General features: G+C 46.4%; 1 protein-coding gene across 4 annotated transcripts in view; it reads left to right on the top strand.

Moving 5' to 3' along the window:
• Positions 1–14,044, top strand: part of SMOX (spermine oxidase) — a 44,710-nt gene that overhangs the window by 12,894 nt on the left and 17,772 nt on the right. For 3 of the 4 annotated variants that reach the window (XM_081925066.1, XM_081925068.1, XM_081925067.1), the window contains exon 2: positions 13,580–13,814. In XM_081925066.1, coding sequence (XP_081781192.1) covers positions 13,607–13,814 — 208 coding nt within the window. In that variant the 5' untranslated portion in view covers positions 13,580–13,606. Of the gene's footprint in view, positions 1–13,579; positions 13,815–14,044 lie in introns of those variants that run through there. The other variant, XM_081925069.1, reaches the window with a different exon arrangement.

Raw genomic sequence — 14,044 nt, forward strand, 5'->3', positions numbered from 1 at the left:
AGTTACGTCTAAGGGTTACCTGTGATTGTAGGAAATTTTGGTATGTGTGCATACTTTTTTTTTTTTTTTGGTGAGTTGCTCTGAGCAAAAAAGTAATGAATAATAAAAATGATGATGCCAAGGCACTGTTACACATACTATTCTTCCCCAGAGAGTGTGACATTTTAGGGGCACAGTGCTTAAGCTGGTTTAGTTTTTTCCGGGGGGAGAGATAACGGAATCGTAGAATTGCAGATTTGGGTCCGAGGACCATCTAGTCCAAACCCCTGCAATGCAGGAATCTTTTGCCCAAGGTGAGGCTCAAATCCATGACCCTGAGATTATGCTCTGCTGACTGAGCTATCCCGACTGGAGCTCTAAGGTGCTTCCGTAATAGTTGCGTCTTTAACAACAAAAATACAAGCTGAGCATAGGTGGGCGAGGTAGTTTAAGCACTCCCTACAGCAGATTCACTGCTGCGCTTCGGAATCCCTCCTGAGGCACTCCCTGCAAAAGTCCTTTCCAGAACTCAAAGCCATCTTTCCCCCACCCCTCTCTACTTGCCTCAAGTATCTAAACTGCAGTTTCCTTGTACATATCTACTAGGTTCTATTGTCTCCAGCTTGGAGTTGGGGAAAGGTGAGCCTTTTTCTCCGTTTAGAATATTCTACAAAGGTCTTTGTATTAAGAAACGGAGACCTCTTGTCCTGGCCCTTAACATTCATCTGTTAATGCTGTGATGAAGCATTGCTCCAAGGCAAAATCCACAATGACCACTGTTACGTCATGGTAATCGGATGTCATGACGTTTACCTTTCGATCTAGGCTTTGATTACACGAGAATTGGTTCGGGGCAGTGCTAGATGCTTTATAACTGCACCTGTCCTGCTTCTGTTGTACCCAAGAGGGAGGAAACTGAATCAGTTGCTTGCTGAACCCTGCATTAATGTTTGTGCTACCCATAGTTCCTGCTGCAGCCCATCTCATCCACACTACGTGAGCACGAGTTCCCTTGGAAGAGGGGTTGATAGGTAAACTGCTCTGGGAATTGTAGCTCTCTGAGCAGAACAGGGGTCTCCTAATAATCCTCAACAGATTCCAGTTCCCAAGATTCTTTGGGGGAACCTATGACTGTTTAATGTGGAATGATGCTGCTTTAAATGTATAGTGCATGTGGGGCCTGATTGCTGGTCCATCTGGCCCAGTATTGTCTACCTAGCCTCCCCCAACCTGGTGCGTTGGACCACAACTCCCAAAAGTCCCAGCCAGCAGTGTTGCTCGCTGAGGCTCGCTGGGAGTTGTAGTGCAGAAAATCTGGAGGGGGAACGGGTCTGCCAAGTTTGCTGAGCTGTGTCTGGAGTGGCTTTCCAGGGGCTCCAGAGGTCTGCTACTGTGGTCCTCTTGAACTGGAGAGGCCAGGGATTGAAACTGGGACCTTCTGCACATACGCCGCATGTGCTCCACCACTGATCTGCTGCCCACCCACATCCAAACCACAGTGCAGTGCTGCTCTTAACTCTTTCACAATCCCTGCTGCTCAATTTGGCCACCTGCAAAACACCCCAGCGGCACAGCTGAGTATTTGAGTCCACATGAGGCTTACTCTTCTCCCCTCCTGCAAATCCCCTCCCTTCATAGCACAGAAAGCATCTGGATCTCAGTTCAAAGGTGGCTTTGAAGATTGGATTGGTGTAATGGTTTAATTTCGTTTGAGGCTGCACTTGTTTCCTCTTGATCTTCCAAGGCTGCCACGCAGCAGCTGAGAAGCCTGTTCATCTGCATGGTGTTTGGTGGCGTCTGTCTTTAAATTTGCCTTGCAACAGTTGATATAAAATTCCTGGATCTTTTCCTCTGTGTTACATGTGAACCTGGGTGTGATCCAGTGCTCGAAGAGCAGTATCCACAGTCCGTTGCCAAATGATGGACGGCTGTGTGTTGTGGCTCAGCAGCAGAGAGCTCTACTCGTATATTTCTGCACACCAGCTCTTTAAAAAAGGAAAAATCAGGGTAAGAATTCTCTAGCACCTGAGCAGGGATGCAAACAGCTTGAAAAATAAAATTAAAAGGGGAGGAAAAAGTCACATGAAACAGTCAGGCATTTGCCTGTGCTGAGTTGGGGCGTCATTGCCTGCTGGAGCAATACACTGGGAGAGATCTCTGCTTCTAAAATAATCAAAAAAGAAAAAATGCATATTTTTTTTTAAAAAATACCTGGCAACAAAACTTAAAGTGACCATAAAATGGTGAACGATTGCTTATCGTAAGCTCCCAAGGAATAACTTATCTTTACTTAACTTCTGGGATTTTCTGCTGCAAGGTGTCAGGATCGGCCGCCAGCTTAGATGGCTTTGGGGAAAAGGTTGGGATAAATCATGGAGGATAAGTCGATTAACAGTTGTCACTCATGTAAGTTCAGTGCTCAAGAAGCGGTATACTGCTAAGTCAGTGGTTCTCAAACTTTTTTCTCTGGGCTGCACTTTCAGAATAAAAAATTGCCTGTGCCACACTGATTTCTTAATTGCTAAGAAATACACTGGTAAACACAACTAGGGCTGTCCTCAGTATCATTTGATGCTCTTGCTCTCATTTTGAAAAAAATACCTTTCCCTAGTCTGCAATTATATTTTTTATACTGTGCTATACTATACTGAAATGTTTAAATGTTCTGTAGATTGTCCTCTCTTGCCACACCAGTGTGGGGCGCCACACCTGTTGAGAACCACTGCCCAAAGCGCTACATAGAATCATAGAATGCAGGAATCTCAACTAGATCATCAATGATAGATGGCCGCCCAACCTTTGCTTAAAAACCTCCAGGTCCACAACCTTCTGAGGGAGTCTGTTCCACTGTTGAGCAGCTCTTGCTGTCAGAAAGTTCTTTCTGATGCTGAGTCCGAATCTCCTTTCTTGTCACTTGAAGCCATTGGTTCGGGTTCTACCTTCCAGAGCAGGAGAAAACAAGCTTTGTTCCCTCTTCTATATGACAGCCCTTGAGATATTTGAAGATGGTTCTCATATCTCCTCTCAGTCTCATCTTTTCCAGGCTAATCATACCCAACTCCTTCAACCATTCCTCATAAGGCTTGGTTTCCAGCCCCTTGACCATATTGGTTGCCCTCCTCTGCACACCTTCCAGCTTGTCAACTTCCTTCTTAAATTGTTGACAATGTTGGGAGCCAGTAACAGGGCAGAGCTTCTAGGTGGCATCTGCCCAGCTTCGGCTGCAAATACAAATTTGGATTTGATGGAACTTTGCCGCAACCCAGCAGGTCTCTTGTAATGTTCTTAACACTCTTGGAATACGTGCCTGGGGGACTTTGGGCTCCGCATGCTCTCCTGAATAGCGATGGATGCGCTGACTGGCCTGGGAAAAGGAATGGCACATTCCCGGTAAATATTGTGATTAGAGCGCTGGGAAAACGTGATCTCCAGCAGTTCTGAAGAAAGTGTTCCGTGCGACAGCTGTGTGTGTATTGGCACCTGCGGTTTCCTCTCGCTGGTTTCCAGACCCTGAGCATCTTGTGAACTCCACCCGCCTCGCTTCTTCCTCACACCAGCTGATTTCACATTTGTCCCTGCCTTTTATTTTCAGCTGAGTCACAATGTTGAGCAGCAACTGTTCATTTTAAAATTTAAATGACTGTGCAAACAAGCAGCATAATTCAGCATTGCTGAGCTAAGCAGTTTGGGATGCTGCCATTTTTTTTGTTTTTAAAAAGGCTTCACTTGAGAATTGCTGCCAGCCCGCCCCAAAACCAGCCTGTGGAAAAGGCCGGTCTTTGACTCCCTCTCCTTTCTCCCTGGGGTGACGCTGGCAAAGGAAAGAGTGTCCTGTCACAGCCCTGCGGTCCCTTTGCGGGTATCCTTTCATTTTCCCAGAGAAGGTTGTGAAGGACGACGAAAAGTCCTTTTATAGACTGGCAGACTTTGCTTCCTCCTGAGAGCAGAATGTCCAACTGGAAAGACTTCGTTCATGTGCAAATTTCCCTTCCCTTTTAAGAAATAATAAGGAAGTTGACCCCGGGGAAAGTCGCCCATTCTCCTTTAGGTCAGCGTTTCTACGGTTTGCTGCTCAAAACAAGGCAGGTCAGAATGGTTGGCCAGTAAGACGCCAAAGAAATGGCCACCACATTCATTGAGAGCCAATTTGCTCCAGTGTTCCTTCCTTTGAAACATGACTTCTTCTAATAATGCATTATAGACTAGTGGGTGTTTTCAGACCTCAGACGACCCGGTCTGTAGAACATGGGTGGCCAATGCAATGTCCTTTGAAAACTCCCATCAGTCCCACTCAACATGGCCAATCATCTGGGATGCTAGGAGTTGAAGTCCAAAACAACTGTGGAGGACTACACTGACTACCCCTCCTGTAGAATAAGTTATCCTCTCATTTTGGTGTCCTTCTCCCTCTGTGAATTTCACCCCCTCTTCTGCTCACTCCTGTCTTTATCCTTCTCTGTGAAATTACTTAAAGGAGAAAGGTGATGCCATCAACCTTTCATTAGGTCCCGACTCACCAGTTGCTGATCCATGGAGTTGATGGGTGGAAGTCAGCGTTGTGCTAAAGCGATTGTTCTATCAGTGTGAGCGTTTCTGCTTATCAGACTGAGTCATCTCCCCTCTCCTCCCCACTGTGCCCTCTCCCAGGGCATCTCCCCACCTAAGCAGATTTGGGGAGGACGCAGGGGTCACAGGGGACAAAGAACAGGGGAGAAAGCCCTATTGGACTAGCCAGACTTAGTTATACTCTTCCATTAGCTCAGCAACTTAGCTGAACCCAGCCCGGCACTTTTTAAACATTTCCGTAGACTTCCAAATATTACGTGTTTCACCCATGTTACCATAGAGTTGGATGAAGGAACTCAAAGAGAGCGCCCCCTAGTTTGGCTCCCTGCCAGTGCAGGAGACCCACTGCTGCAGGATCCTTCCCCTCTTGCTGAAGAGATTGCACATAGAGAGCTGTATTCAACTAAGCTATTCTTGGAGTAGTCCCATTTAAATCAATGGACCGAAGTGCACTGTGCCCATTATTTTCAGTGGGTCTACTCTGAGCAGGACAGACAGTGGAGACAAGCCGTGCCTGCTCCTCTGCTTTTGCCTGGGCTGATCTCTCCAGTTCGGTTTCCTTTTTTTACTTTTCCTTTTCTTACTTCCTTTTCTTACATAGTAAGAAAAAAAATCCTTTTTCTTTTGGATTTTGACTGCAGCTCCTGCCTCTTTCTCTCGTCTTCCTAATCCCCAGCTGGACTGGATAATGAGCTCCACTTTTGCTGCTAAGTGACCAGGCCCTGAACCCAGTTTTTGGCCCTCATATGTGCTGCTTTGCCAGAGGTTCCTCTAACTTGGGCCACTTACGTATCGTCATTTTCTGAGATCTGAGGGCCCTTGTAGAGCATGCCCAGCGACGGGAGGTGGGGGGTTATTTGAGTTCTTCAAAGACATGATTCATGCCTCTTTACCTGGCAGAACATGCCTTAATTTGAGTGTTTGGAGGCTTCTGCCTGTTCTGAGTAGTGTTTTTGGAAGTGCCCCTTGGCAGGTAATATGCTCTGCCCATATGGCAGCAATCAATTCCACCCTCCTAGTCGGAAGCGTTCAGACCATATGCCAACGCGCTTGGTGGCTTGTTAAATAAACTTCTGATTGTCAACAACTTCACTGGGGTTTTGTGTATGCGTGCGCTGGAATTGAAAGTGGCCTTGTGGCGATTTGGCCAGCTAGGAACAAGTTCGTTTTGCCCCAGGGGCACGGCACCAGTGAAACGAGTTGGAGAGCAGTGGTGGTAATCTGCAAGGCTTTGATCAGCATTTATATTAATAGTTCTTCAGCCCAGAATTTATTCATTTCCTCTCTCTCTTGCTCCTTTCAAGTAGTGAGTGCTGGTGGGAGAAGCTGCCTGTGTGGCGTCCGGTGCCAGAGGTTGGCAGAGTTGGGCATCTGTCAGAACCTCCCCCAGCAGTTAAGGGGCCCATTCCCCAAGAGCATTCATGATTCTTGCGTTCTTGATTCTCGCTTGACTCTAGGCCCCGTCTGGCTAAGCCCCACATGTGAGGTGCGTCTCCAAATCCTCTTTGGTTTTTTTGCGAGAACACTGGGGGCACTCTCTGAGTTTGCATGTCCCTCTAGGCTCTGCCACATCTGGTCTGTTTATGGGGCCCTCTCGGGCAGAGATGCCCAAAGGCTTCCTAGAAGCTGACGCCATCCCTGGCTGATGAGCTTATTGTTCTGTATTGGGTGGGAGTTAAGACAGTACAGGGTGCTTTACCGCAGACAAGACAAATAGAGCCCTGCCCTGACAAGCTTACAGTCTGAATTTCAACATCCTGTGTCTGAATGTTCCAGGCTGGGAAACAGTCAAACATCAATTAAAACAGCAGGAAAACAGATAAGCAGATAAAGCTCCTGATATTTATATAAACAGCCTGTTATTTTTTACCGGCTCTTTTTTATCTGTGTTTATATTGCCTGTGTTTTTGGTTTTAGAATTTTATGATTGCATCCCTGATATCATGTATTGATGAACGGTGGCTTTAAAACATTTTCAATAAATAAATACATTAAAAAAATAATAATCAGCACATCAGCTGTAACATAATATTCCATCCCAGCTGTTATTTATTTCATGCCCGATTCACTTTTCCTGTGATCGTGCTGGTCTGCCTCAAAAAAATCATTCGTAAAGACATTTCCTCGTCGGAATGTGTTTATTAAACAGTTTCGCATCCTGCCATTTCCACCACTTAGGCCTTTGAGGCGGCTCAGTGAAGTTGCTTACCGTCTCAGCGGTGGGACTTCCACATGTAGATCTTATCGGTGCTAGAAATTCCCCAGGAGCCAGGCGCATTTTGCAACTGTCACTGGTCCAATTGTGACCACGTGGAGATACCTGGATGCCAAGCTGGCATCTCCATCTGGCTGGCCCAACCGTCCTCCTTAAGCAGGTAAGCAGAAGGGCTTATTTATTGCATTCATATCCCACCCTTTGCCCCAGGGAACATGTGGCTCACTCCCCTCCTCAGTTAATCCCTACAATGACCCTTCAAAGTAGCTTAAGAGGCCGTGACTGGCCCATGGTCACCCAGTGAGCATCCTGACAGAGTGGGGATTTCAACCCTGATCTCCCAGGTCCTGGTCCGGCACTCTTAACTACTACACCACCCTGCTTTTTTAGAGTACTTCCTTCTGTGGGGCAGCTCTATAAATTGAGTAGGTAGGTCACTATGGGGGAAACAAACTGTCACATAGAGAAGGATCTGAAATGTTTTCCTTGAAGCTTGAATTCGTTTTGTTCTGGATTGTTTGCTCTGCCCCTGCCAGCTGCTTGCATGATCCCATGTCCTGCAGAAGGTTGTTGAGAAGGGAATGCAGCTCTCAGGCCAAACGGTTTCCCCCGCCCCTGCCTGAAAGCATCTGGAAAACTTGCCCTTGTGGGTTGTGTCAGTGCAGTTGCACCCTCCGCAATGGACTTCTTGTCCCTCTTAAACAGCCAGCATTGAAAGTCAAAAGCATTGGATCTACAGCGCGAAACAATTTCAGTTCACCGAAGCTTCCCTTTCCCTTTTCACACTTTGTGGTTCCCGACGGCCACCCTGCTAGCATCTTCACTTCCTCAGCGTTCCTCACAACCTGCTCTGAAATGTTGACTTTCTCAACTTTCAAATTTCCCCAAATGTGGGGCGCTAAAAAGTTGTAACAGGACTTGGGGAGTTCAAAAGATATTTCGGTTAAATTAATATAGTTTAGTTTTGCTTGGCAAGTGTGATGCGTGTAAAATTGCATAGAAATCATTAAGAATGATTGCGACGTATTTGTAGTTATGTATGTATGTGTGTTTGTTTAACAACCAACCAAGCAATCAATTAATCATTACACGACATTTTCTGAAGGTAAAATTAAAACTGGTTTTCTGAAAGCAGTTTATGTGCTTCTTCATCAAAGATAAACTTACTAAGCTAAATGTTGTCCAGTCCCAAAAATAACAGCAGATTTTAATTCCTCACACCCAAAAACATATTTTTAAGACCCTTCATTTGAGAAATGTGGAAAAATTAAGTTTCGCCCCTTAAAATGACGCAGCCCAGTCCAAGGGGATGAACTTTCGGGCTTTTTTGATTCTCTTATTTTAATATGCACCTGTCCCTGACTCAGTATGTATATTTTAGACAGGATCTAAGCCTCCCTAGGTTCCTTGCCATGAATTCATTTGGTACCCAAGGGTAGGTCAGTATCGCTCATCCTTCGTATTAGTGACTTATACTACAGGGTTGTCACAAAGGGGGCTACTATGAAGCATTTGTGAGTAAACTTGCACCTTAAAAATGCAGCTACAGGGTCATTTTCTTTCAAACACGTGTGCAAATTTTGGGAAGAGGTGATAAAGGAAATTTCAGAAACAGTAGCCCTTTAGAACCCAAACTGTGACAGTTTTGGATGCATCAAAGACAGACTTAGCATGTAAACAACTCATCGTTTTGCTAGCTGTTCATTTGACCGTATCACAGGGCTGGGACAAGTCTTTGGGCTTTTCTCATTTTGTTCAACATGGTAGCGTTTGTTTTTATTTCTGAGAAATTGACTCATAAACTAAGGGTATCTCGGGGTGCAAAATCCATAGGATGAAGGATCCAAGGGATGAAATACAGCTTTATATGGTATTCACAACACTTGCTTTCTCTCTGTATCAGGCCAGTTTTTGTTGTAACATCTAATTCATTGTGTAGTCTCTTGAGAATAACTTTGTTTTTATGAGGTAACGTGAACCTTGTGTGTCCCCCCCTTCCCTTTACTTTATTTCATATTTCTCTTATTATTATTTTTACTTTGCAATAAAATTTTGAAAACTAATAAAACCCTACATATAACAGTTCTGGCTGACACGTTCAGTGCGACAAGAGTCGCAGCCTGAGCAGTTCAGAATAGCAGGTGTCTGGGATTCACCCAGGCTCCCTTTGTGGAATGCCGATTAACCCGGGACATTGCACAAAATGTTTTATTTGTCATTCCTGGAGGTTGGAGGGCTGCCTTCAGAAGGAGGGAGAGGCAAGGCAGGATCCTGCATGTTTCTCTGCGCTTCTGTTGCCCACTGGTGAGAGCACACGGCGTTCTCTTCCAGGCAGTGTGCTGTTTGCCTAAAGAGACAACCTACGATTTAGGTCCAGTGAGGTGATAATGGCTTAGTACATTCCCATCCTGCCTTTCTTTCAACACAGAACTCCAGGCTGTTATATGGGGTTCCCACGGCAGTCATCTACCCAGGCGCTGGCCAGATCCAGAACTATTTGCCTTCTGCAAACTGGCTGCATAAAGCTCCAAGATTTCATCACTCCCAATAGCTTTTTTCCTCAAAGAGAATGCCAGACAGGGTGGACTGGGCTGCTCCTGGGCTAGCTTGCCTAAGCAGGATGCGTGCGTGTCATATTTGTAGAACTCGCTCTGTATGTTTGTGTTCTGCATTTGGGTGGATGAAACCTGAACAGAAATGGTGTGAGCTGGCTGGAAGGGCAACCCCACCTCCTTTACAGGTCAAAAATGCCATTCTTCACTTTTGTAGCCCTTCCCAACTGCAAGATTTGGAGCAGGCAACGGGCCACTGTTAGCTTAAAAAGCCCGTGGAAAAAAATAGAAGCACGGACCCTGAATTGGCCTTGGTGCTGGAGCCATGTCAATTCTGCAGTTCTGCAGTTTCAGCATGAGCGTGGAAATCAGCACCAAGCTCCCCAAGAATTGACTTCCACTTTGGGAAATGAAATAGAACAGATTTGTATGGGAAGCTTCCTTATACAGTGGTGCCCCGCAAGACGAACGCCTCGCAAGACGAAAAACCCGCTAGACGAAAGGGTTTTCTGTTTTGGAGGTGCTTCGTAAAACGAATTCCCCTATGGGGTTGCTTCGCAAGACGAAAAAAAATCTTGCATCCCCCCCCCGTGGTTTCCCCCCCGCTTTTTTCTCCCTTTTCCTAAGCCGCTAAGCTGCTTATCAGCTGTTCCGCTGATAAGCCGCTTAACAGCTGATCGCTGGAAGCCGCTTGACAGCTGTAGCGCTAATCCGCTAAGCTGTCAATGGGCTTGCTTCGCAAGACGAAAAAACCGCTATACGAAGAGCCTCACGGAATGGATTAATTTCGTCTTGCGAGGCACCACTGTACAGAATCAGACTGTTTTGCTCAGTAATGTCTACACTGGACTTTTTAAGGAGGCATTTTCATTCCTTGGCCTTTCTCCGCACCCCCTCCTTCGAAAACACCTCCTCTCCCCAGCCAAACCCTTGGGTTGATTGTCAGGAAATGCTTGGGGGCTAGTTGGGCAACTTTTTCTGCTTTTTCCTTTCCTGGTGATCTTCTCAAGTTTCCAGGTGGCCTTATAGGAATCATCAGATAGGATTGAGAGTCGGATGCGACTTATGAACTCACTTGGGGCTGGACTCCTGCCTATCTGTTAGTAATGGAGCTGATAGCATTGTCTCTGAGTCCCGGCTAATCTAATCATAGTGGAATAGAATTTCTCCAGGCCACGCTGGAACTTTTAGCAAGTTGGGAAATGGTTACAAAACTTGCCAGGCCCCCTCCCTAATTATATTTGTCATTTGTGGCACATGGAATGCCTAGGTGGTGAGAGGGGAGAAAAAGAACCAACTTTCTTCCAGTTTGCTGAAAGTTCCCTACTTGGTTTCCTGGAGGTGATTCCTACTTGCTGCAGGTAACCAGACGAGTGGCTGATTTGCAAGTTCATTAAGGTAAAGGTAAAGGGACCCCTGACCATTAGGTCCAGTTGCAGATGACTCTGGGGTTGTGGCGCTCATCTTGCTTTACTGGCCGAGGGAGCCGGTGTACAGCTTCCGGGTCATGTGGCCAGCATGACTAAGCTGCTTCTGGCGAAACAGAGCAGTGCACGGAAACACCATTTACCTTCCAGCCAGAGCGGTACCTATTCATCCACTTGCACTGTGTGCTTTCGAATTGCTAGGTTGGCAGGAGCTGGGGCCGAACAACGGGAGCTCACCCTTTTGCGGGGATTTGAATTGGCGACCTGATTGGCAAGCCCTAGTTCATTATAGACCCATTACTGTATTTATTGAAAGCCCCTTTCTACAGTTTCACACTAACCCGCAGAACTAGTTGTGTGGAAAATACCCAGTGTGGGTGTACCTTGTACATGCTGGGCACCCTGAAAGCATTTTAAATTTCTCTCAAAATGTGAGTCCTCAGCTATCACTTTAAACAGCAATATTATATTTTAATGCAACCTGATAAGCCTTCAGTTTGTTTTGAAGCCAAGCCCCATAGTTCTTTCTGCAGGGTGATGCTGATACTGGAAGAGCTTGCTGGTCCAAGCTTTCAAATTCTTCCTTTGGCTTCTGATGGTACTTATGCAACAACTTCTTTTTAGGGTTCTATTGATGTCAGCATCTCATTGTGGCACTCCCGGATGTCTTGGGCAAGCAGAGCTTGTCCCACTGATTGAATTGGCCCTTGATGTTCTCAGCGCAATGCTTGTATTGATCGCCTCATTCCATTACTTTCCAGCTTTGTTGGCTAAAGATGGGTGAGATGAAGCAGGCTGTGAAAACACTGCCTTTAAAAACAACCCAAATCTGTCGCATTTGGTTGATACAGGAAATTGCACAAATGGCATTTCAGAAGCGTGATGTGTTTGCCAGCCGTGGTCTGGTTTCCTTTTTTATATTTGCGTAGCTTTTGAAAAAATTTGTACAAACAGGTGGGGGCCAATGAAAAAACAGCAGAGGGTAGAGAGGAAGGGGAAAGAAAACATTTTCTTAACACCTCTCTGCTTTTGCCTTTGCACCTCACACCTGGGAGGCTGACTCTGGCTCTTCTTTTCTGTCTTCCACAAGCTCCCTGTCTCGAGCAACTTTCGACACCCACATGGGATGTCTGTAAGACGTTACTTAGAATCATAGAATTGTAGGGTCCGAGGGTCGTCTAGTCCCTGCAGCCTCTATTCAGCTGACGTGTCTCTGGGATCTGTTCATATTGCCTGCAACATTTTCCCAGGCCTCAGCCTGCCCTGACACAACTCCTCCTGTGATATCTTTGTCCCAGCGAAAGCGACAACTTCCTCTTCCCCCACAGAAGGTGACCGCAGACATTCTCACAGCTTGGCCCCTTGAGTTGCTGCAATCTTGGGAGACAAAATGCTGTGCCCTTTTACGTGTTTTCTCCACTCGCAGTTGCAGGCTTTGCCGTTGTGGGTGCAATAACGCTACATGGATCTGCGAGAACTAGTTGGGCTACCAGTAGCCCAAGACCAGAAAGCCACAACACTTTCCCTTCATCTCAGGACTCATCAGGCAGGGAGGACCTCTTATCTTGCAGCACCTCGGATAACCAACAACTGGGTGGGATTTTAGATGGGCATTCCAGGTTTCAGCTCAGAATTCTCTGCTACTGTGTGGCTCTTTATGCACTCATAAGCGTGGCACACTGTGTAATTTGAACTTGAAATGCGCCTGGCTCCAAGGCCCTATCATCAACTTAGTTTACATGCCACTTAACTTGTTTTAGAAGTTCAGACCTTTTTTTGGCACTGCGTCCTCAATTGTCTTTCCTGTGGATTTGCACAGCGATCGAGGAAAGGGTTGTGTCTAACCAACGGACTCTTCCCTGTCTGGATCAGAGAATGGGGTGGGGCGGGGTATGGGCATCTTCTCTGTATTTATGGCCTGCCAATTTTTTCTACGTGGGTTTTTTTTTGGGGGGGAAGGGGGGATTTCAAGCCGGCATCATCAAAGCAGGGGGTTTAGTGGGTGCGGGGCTGTTCATGGGTGCTGGGCTGGGTCTGATAAATTGCCTGCATTTGCTGCCAGCTTAAAACCCTGGAAGAGAAGGGCACTGTTTGACCCTCCTGGAGGTAGGAAGGGTTGTTAAAAGAATTTACTGCAAGGTCCCTGGTTAATAACTTCTCTTTTGGACTCTGAAATATTTCTGTGTGTTTCCCTTGTGACAATGAGGTCCTCTACACCTGCTGCCTACAGCTTAGCTCTGATAGATGCTCAGCTACAGTTTCTCGTGTGAAGAGGCTGTGTGTTTTCATATTTAGCTTCCTTGCTCTTTTCCAGCCAGGTCAGCTGCCATGCCCCTTATCTTTATGCCCCAAAGCTTATGATTTGCGGTTGCCAGAAAGGCAGAAGGAAGGCTGAATCATTCCTTTGCTCTGCAGGTTTTTCACAGAATGTGTGTGTGTGGCGTCTGGTTTTCCTCTACCGCAAGATTGGCACCTCGGGAGGGTCTATAGGTCTATAAAAAGACATGCAAGGGAAAAAATGCATGTGAATTTTCTGAAAATATCATCTTTGATGACCGGGTGGATGCTTTTGTATTCACCAAGCCTTTCATTCCCGCAGAATCAGAGGCATTTATATTCCAGGCCGGTCTTGCTTTCCTTTCAGTATCTCCCATTGAGAAGGTTTGGCTCTTGTTTCGGGATCCTTGAGTCCTGGGACGCCAGTGTTTCTCCAGAATTTATTGCTGCGCTGGAACAGGGAGATTGAAAAGCGACCTGAAGGGAAGGGAGAAGAGGGAGATAGGAAGAGAAAATTGCCAGCCTAATGCTCCGAAACTACTTTGTGTCCCCTTTCTTGGCAGGTTCCTTAGAAAGAGAGCTTGGACGGCATGCAAAGTAGTGAAATATCTGCAGACAGCACTGATGATCCTCTTAGTAGTGGCCTACGGAGAAAGCGACAGCCGCGAATAGTAGTTATCGGTGCTGGGCTCGCGGGCCTCTCTGCGACAAAAACCCTCCTGGAGAATGGTTTCACGGATGTGACTGTCCTCGAAGCGTCTGACCGAATCGGAGGCAGGATACAAAGCGTGAAGCTCGGTAAGGGAATCATTTCCTTGCAACGTGGCTTCCGGTTCTTGACCGGCCTTTGCATAATCACCATAAGAAGAGGACTCAATGTTAAGGTCCGTTTAGCCCTTGTGACCTGTTTCTCATGGTGGTCAGTCTCTGGGAATCTGACGGGCAACTGAGCATGACAGCACTTAGGTTTACTACCTCTGGACCTGGGGGCATTGAGCTATTGTCATTCTCCCTATTTATGATTGTCA

Source organism: Podarcis melisellensis (genome assembly GCF_964234715.1).
Source record: "Podarcis melisellensis genome assembly, chromosome: 9".
NCBI classification, from domain to species: domain Eukaryota; kingdom Metazoa; phylum Chordata; class Lepidosauria; order Squamata; family Lacertidae; genus Podarcis; species Podarcis melisellensis.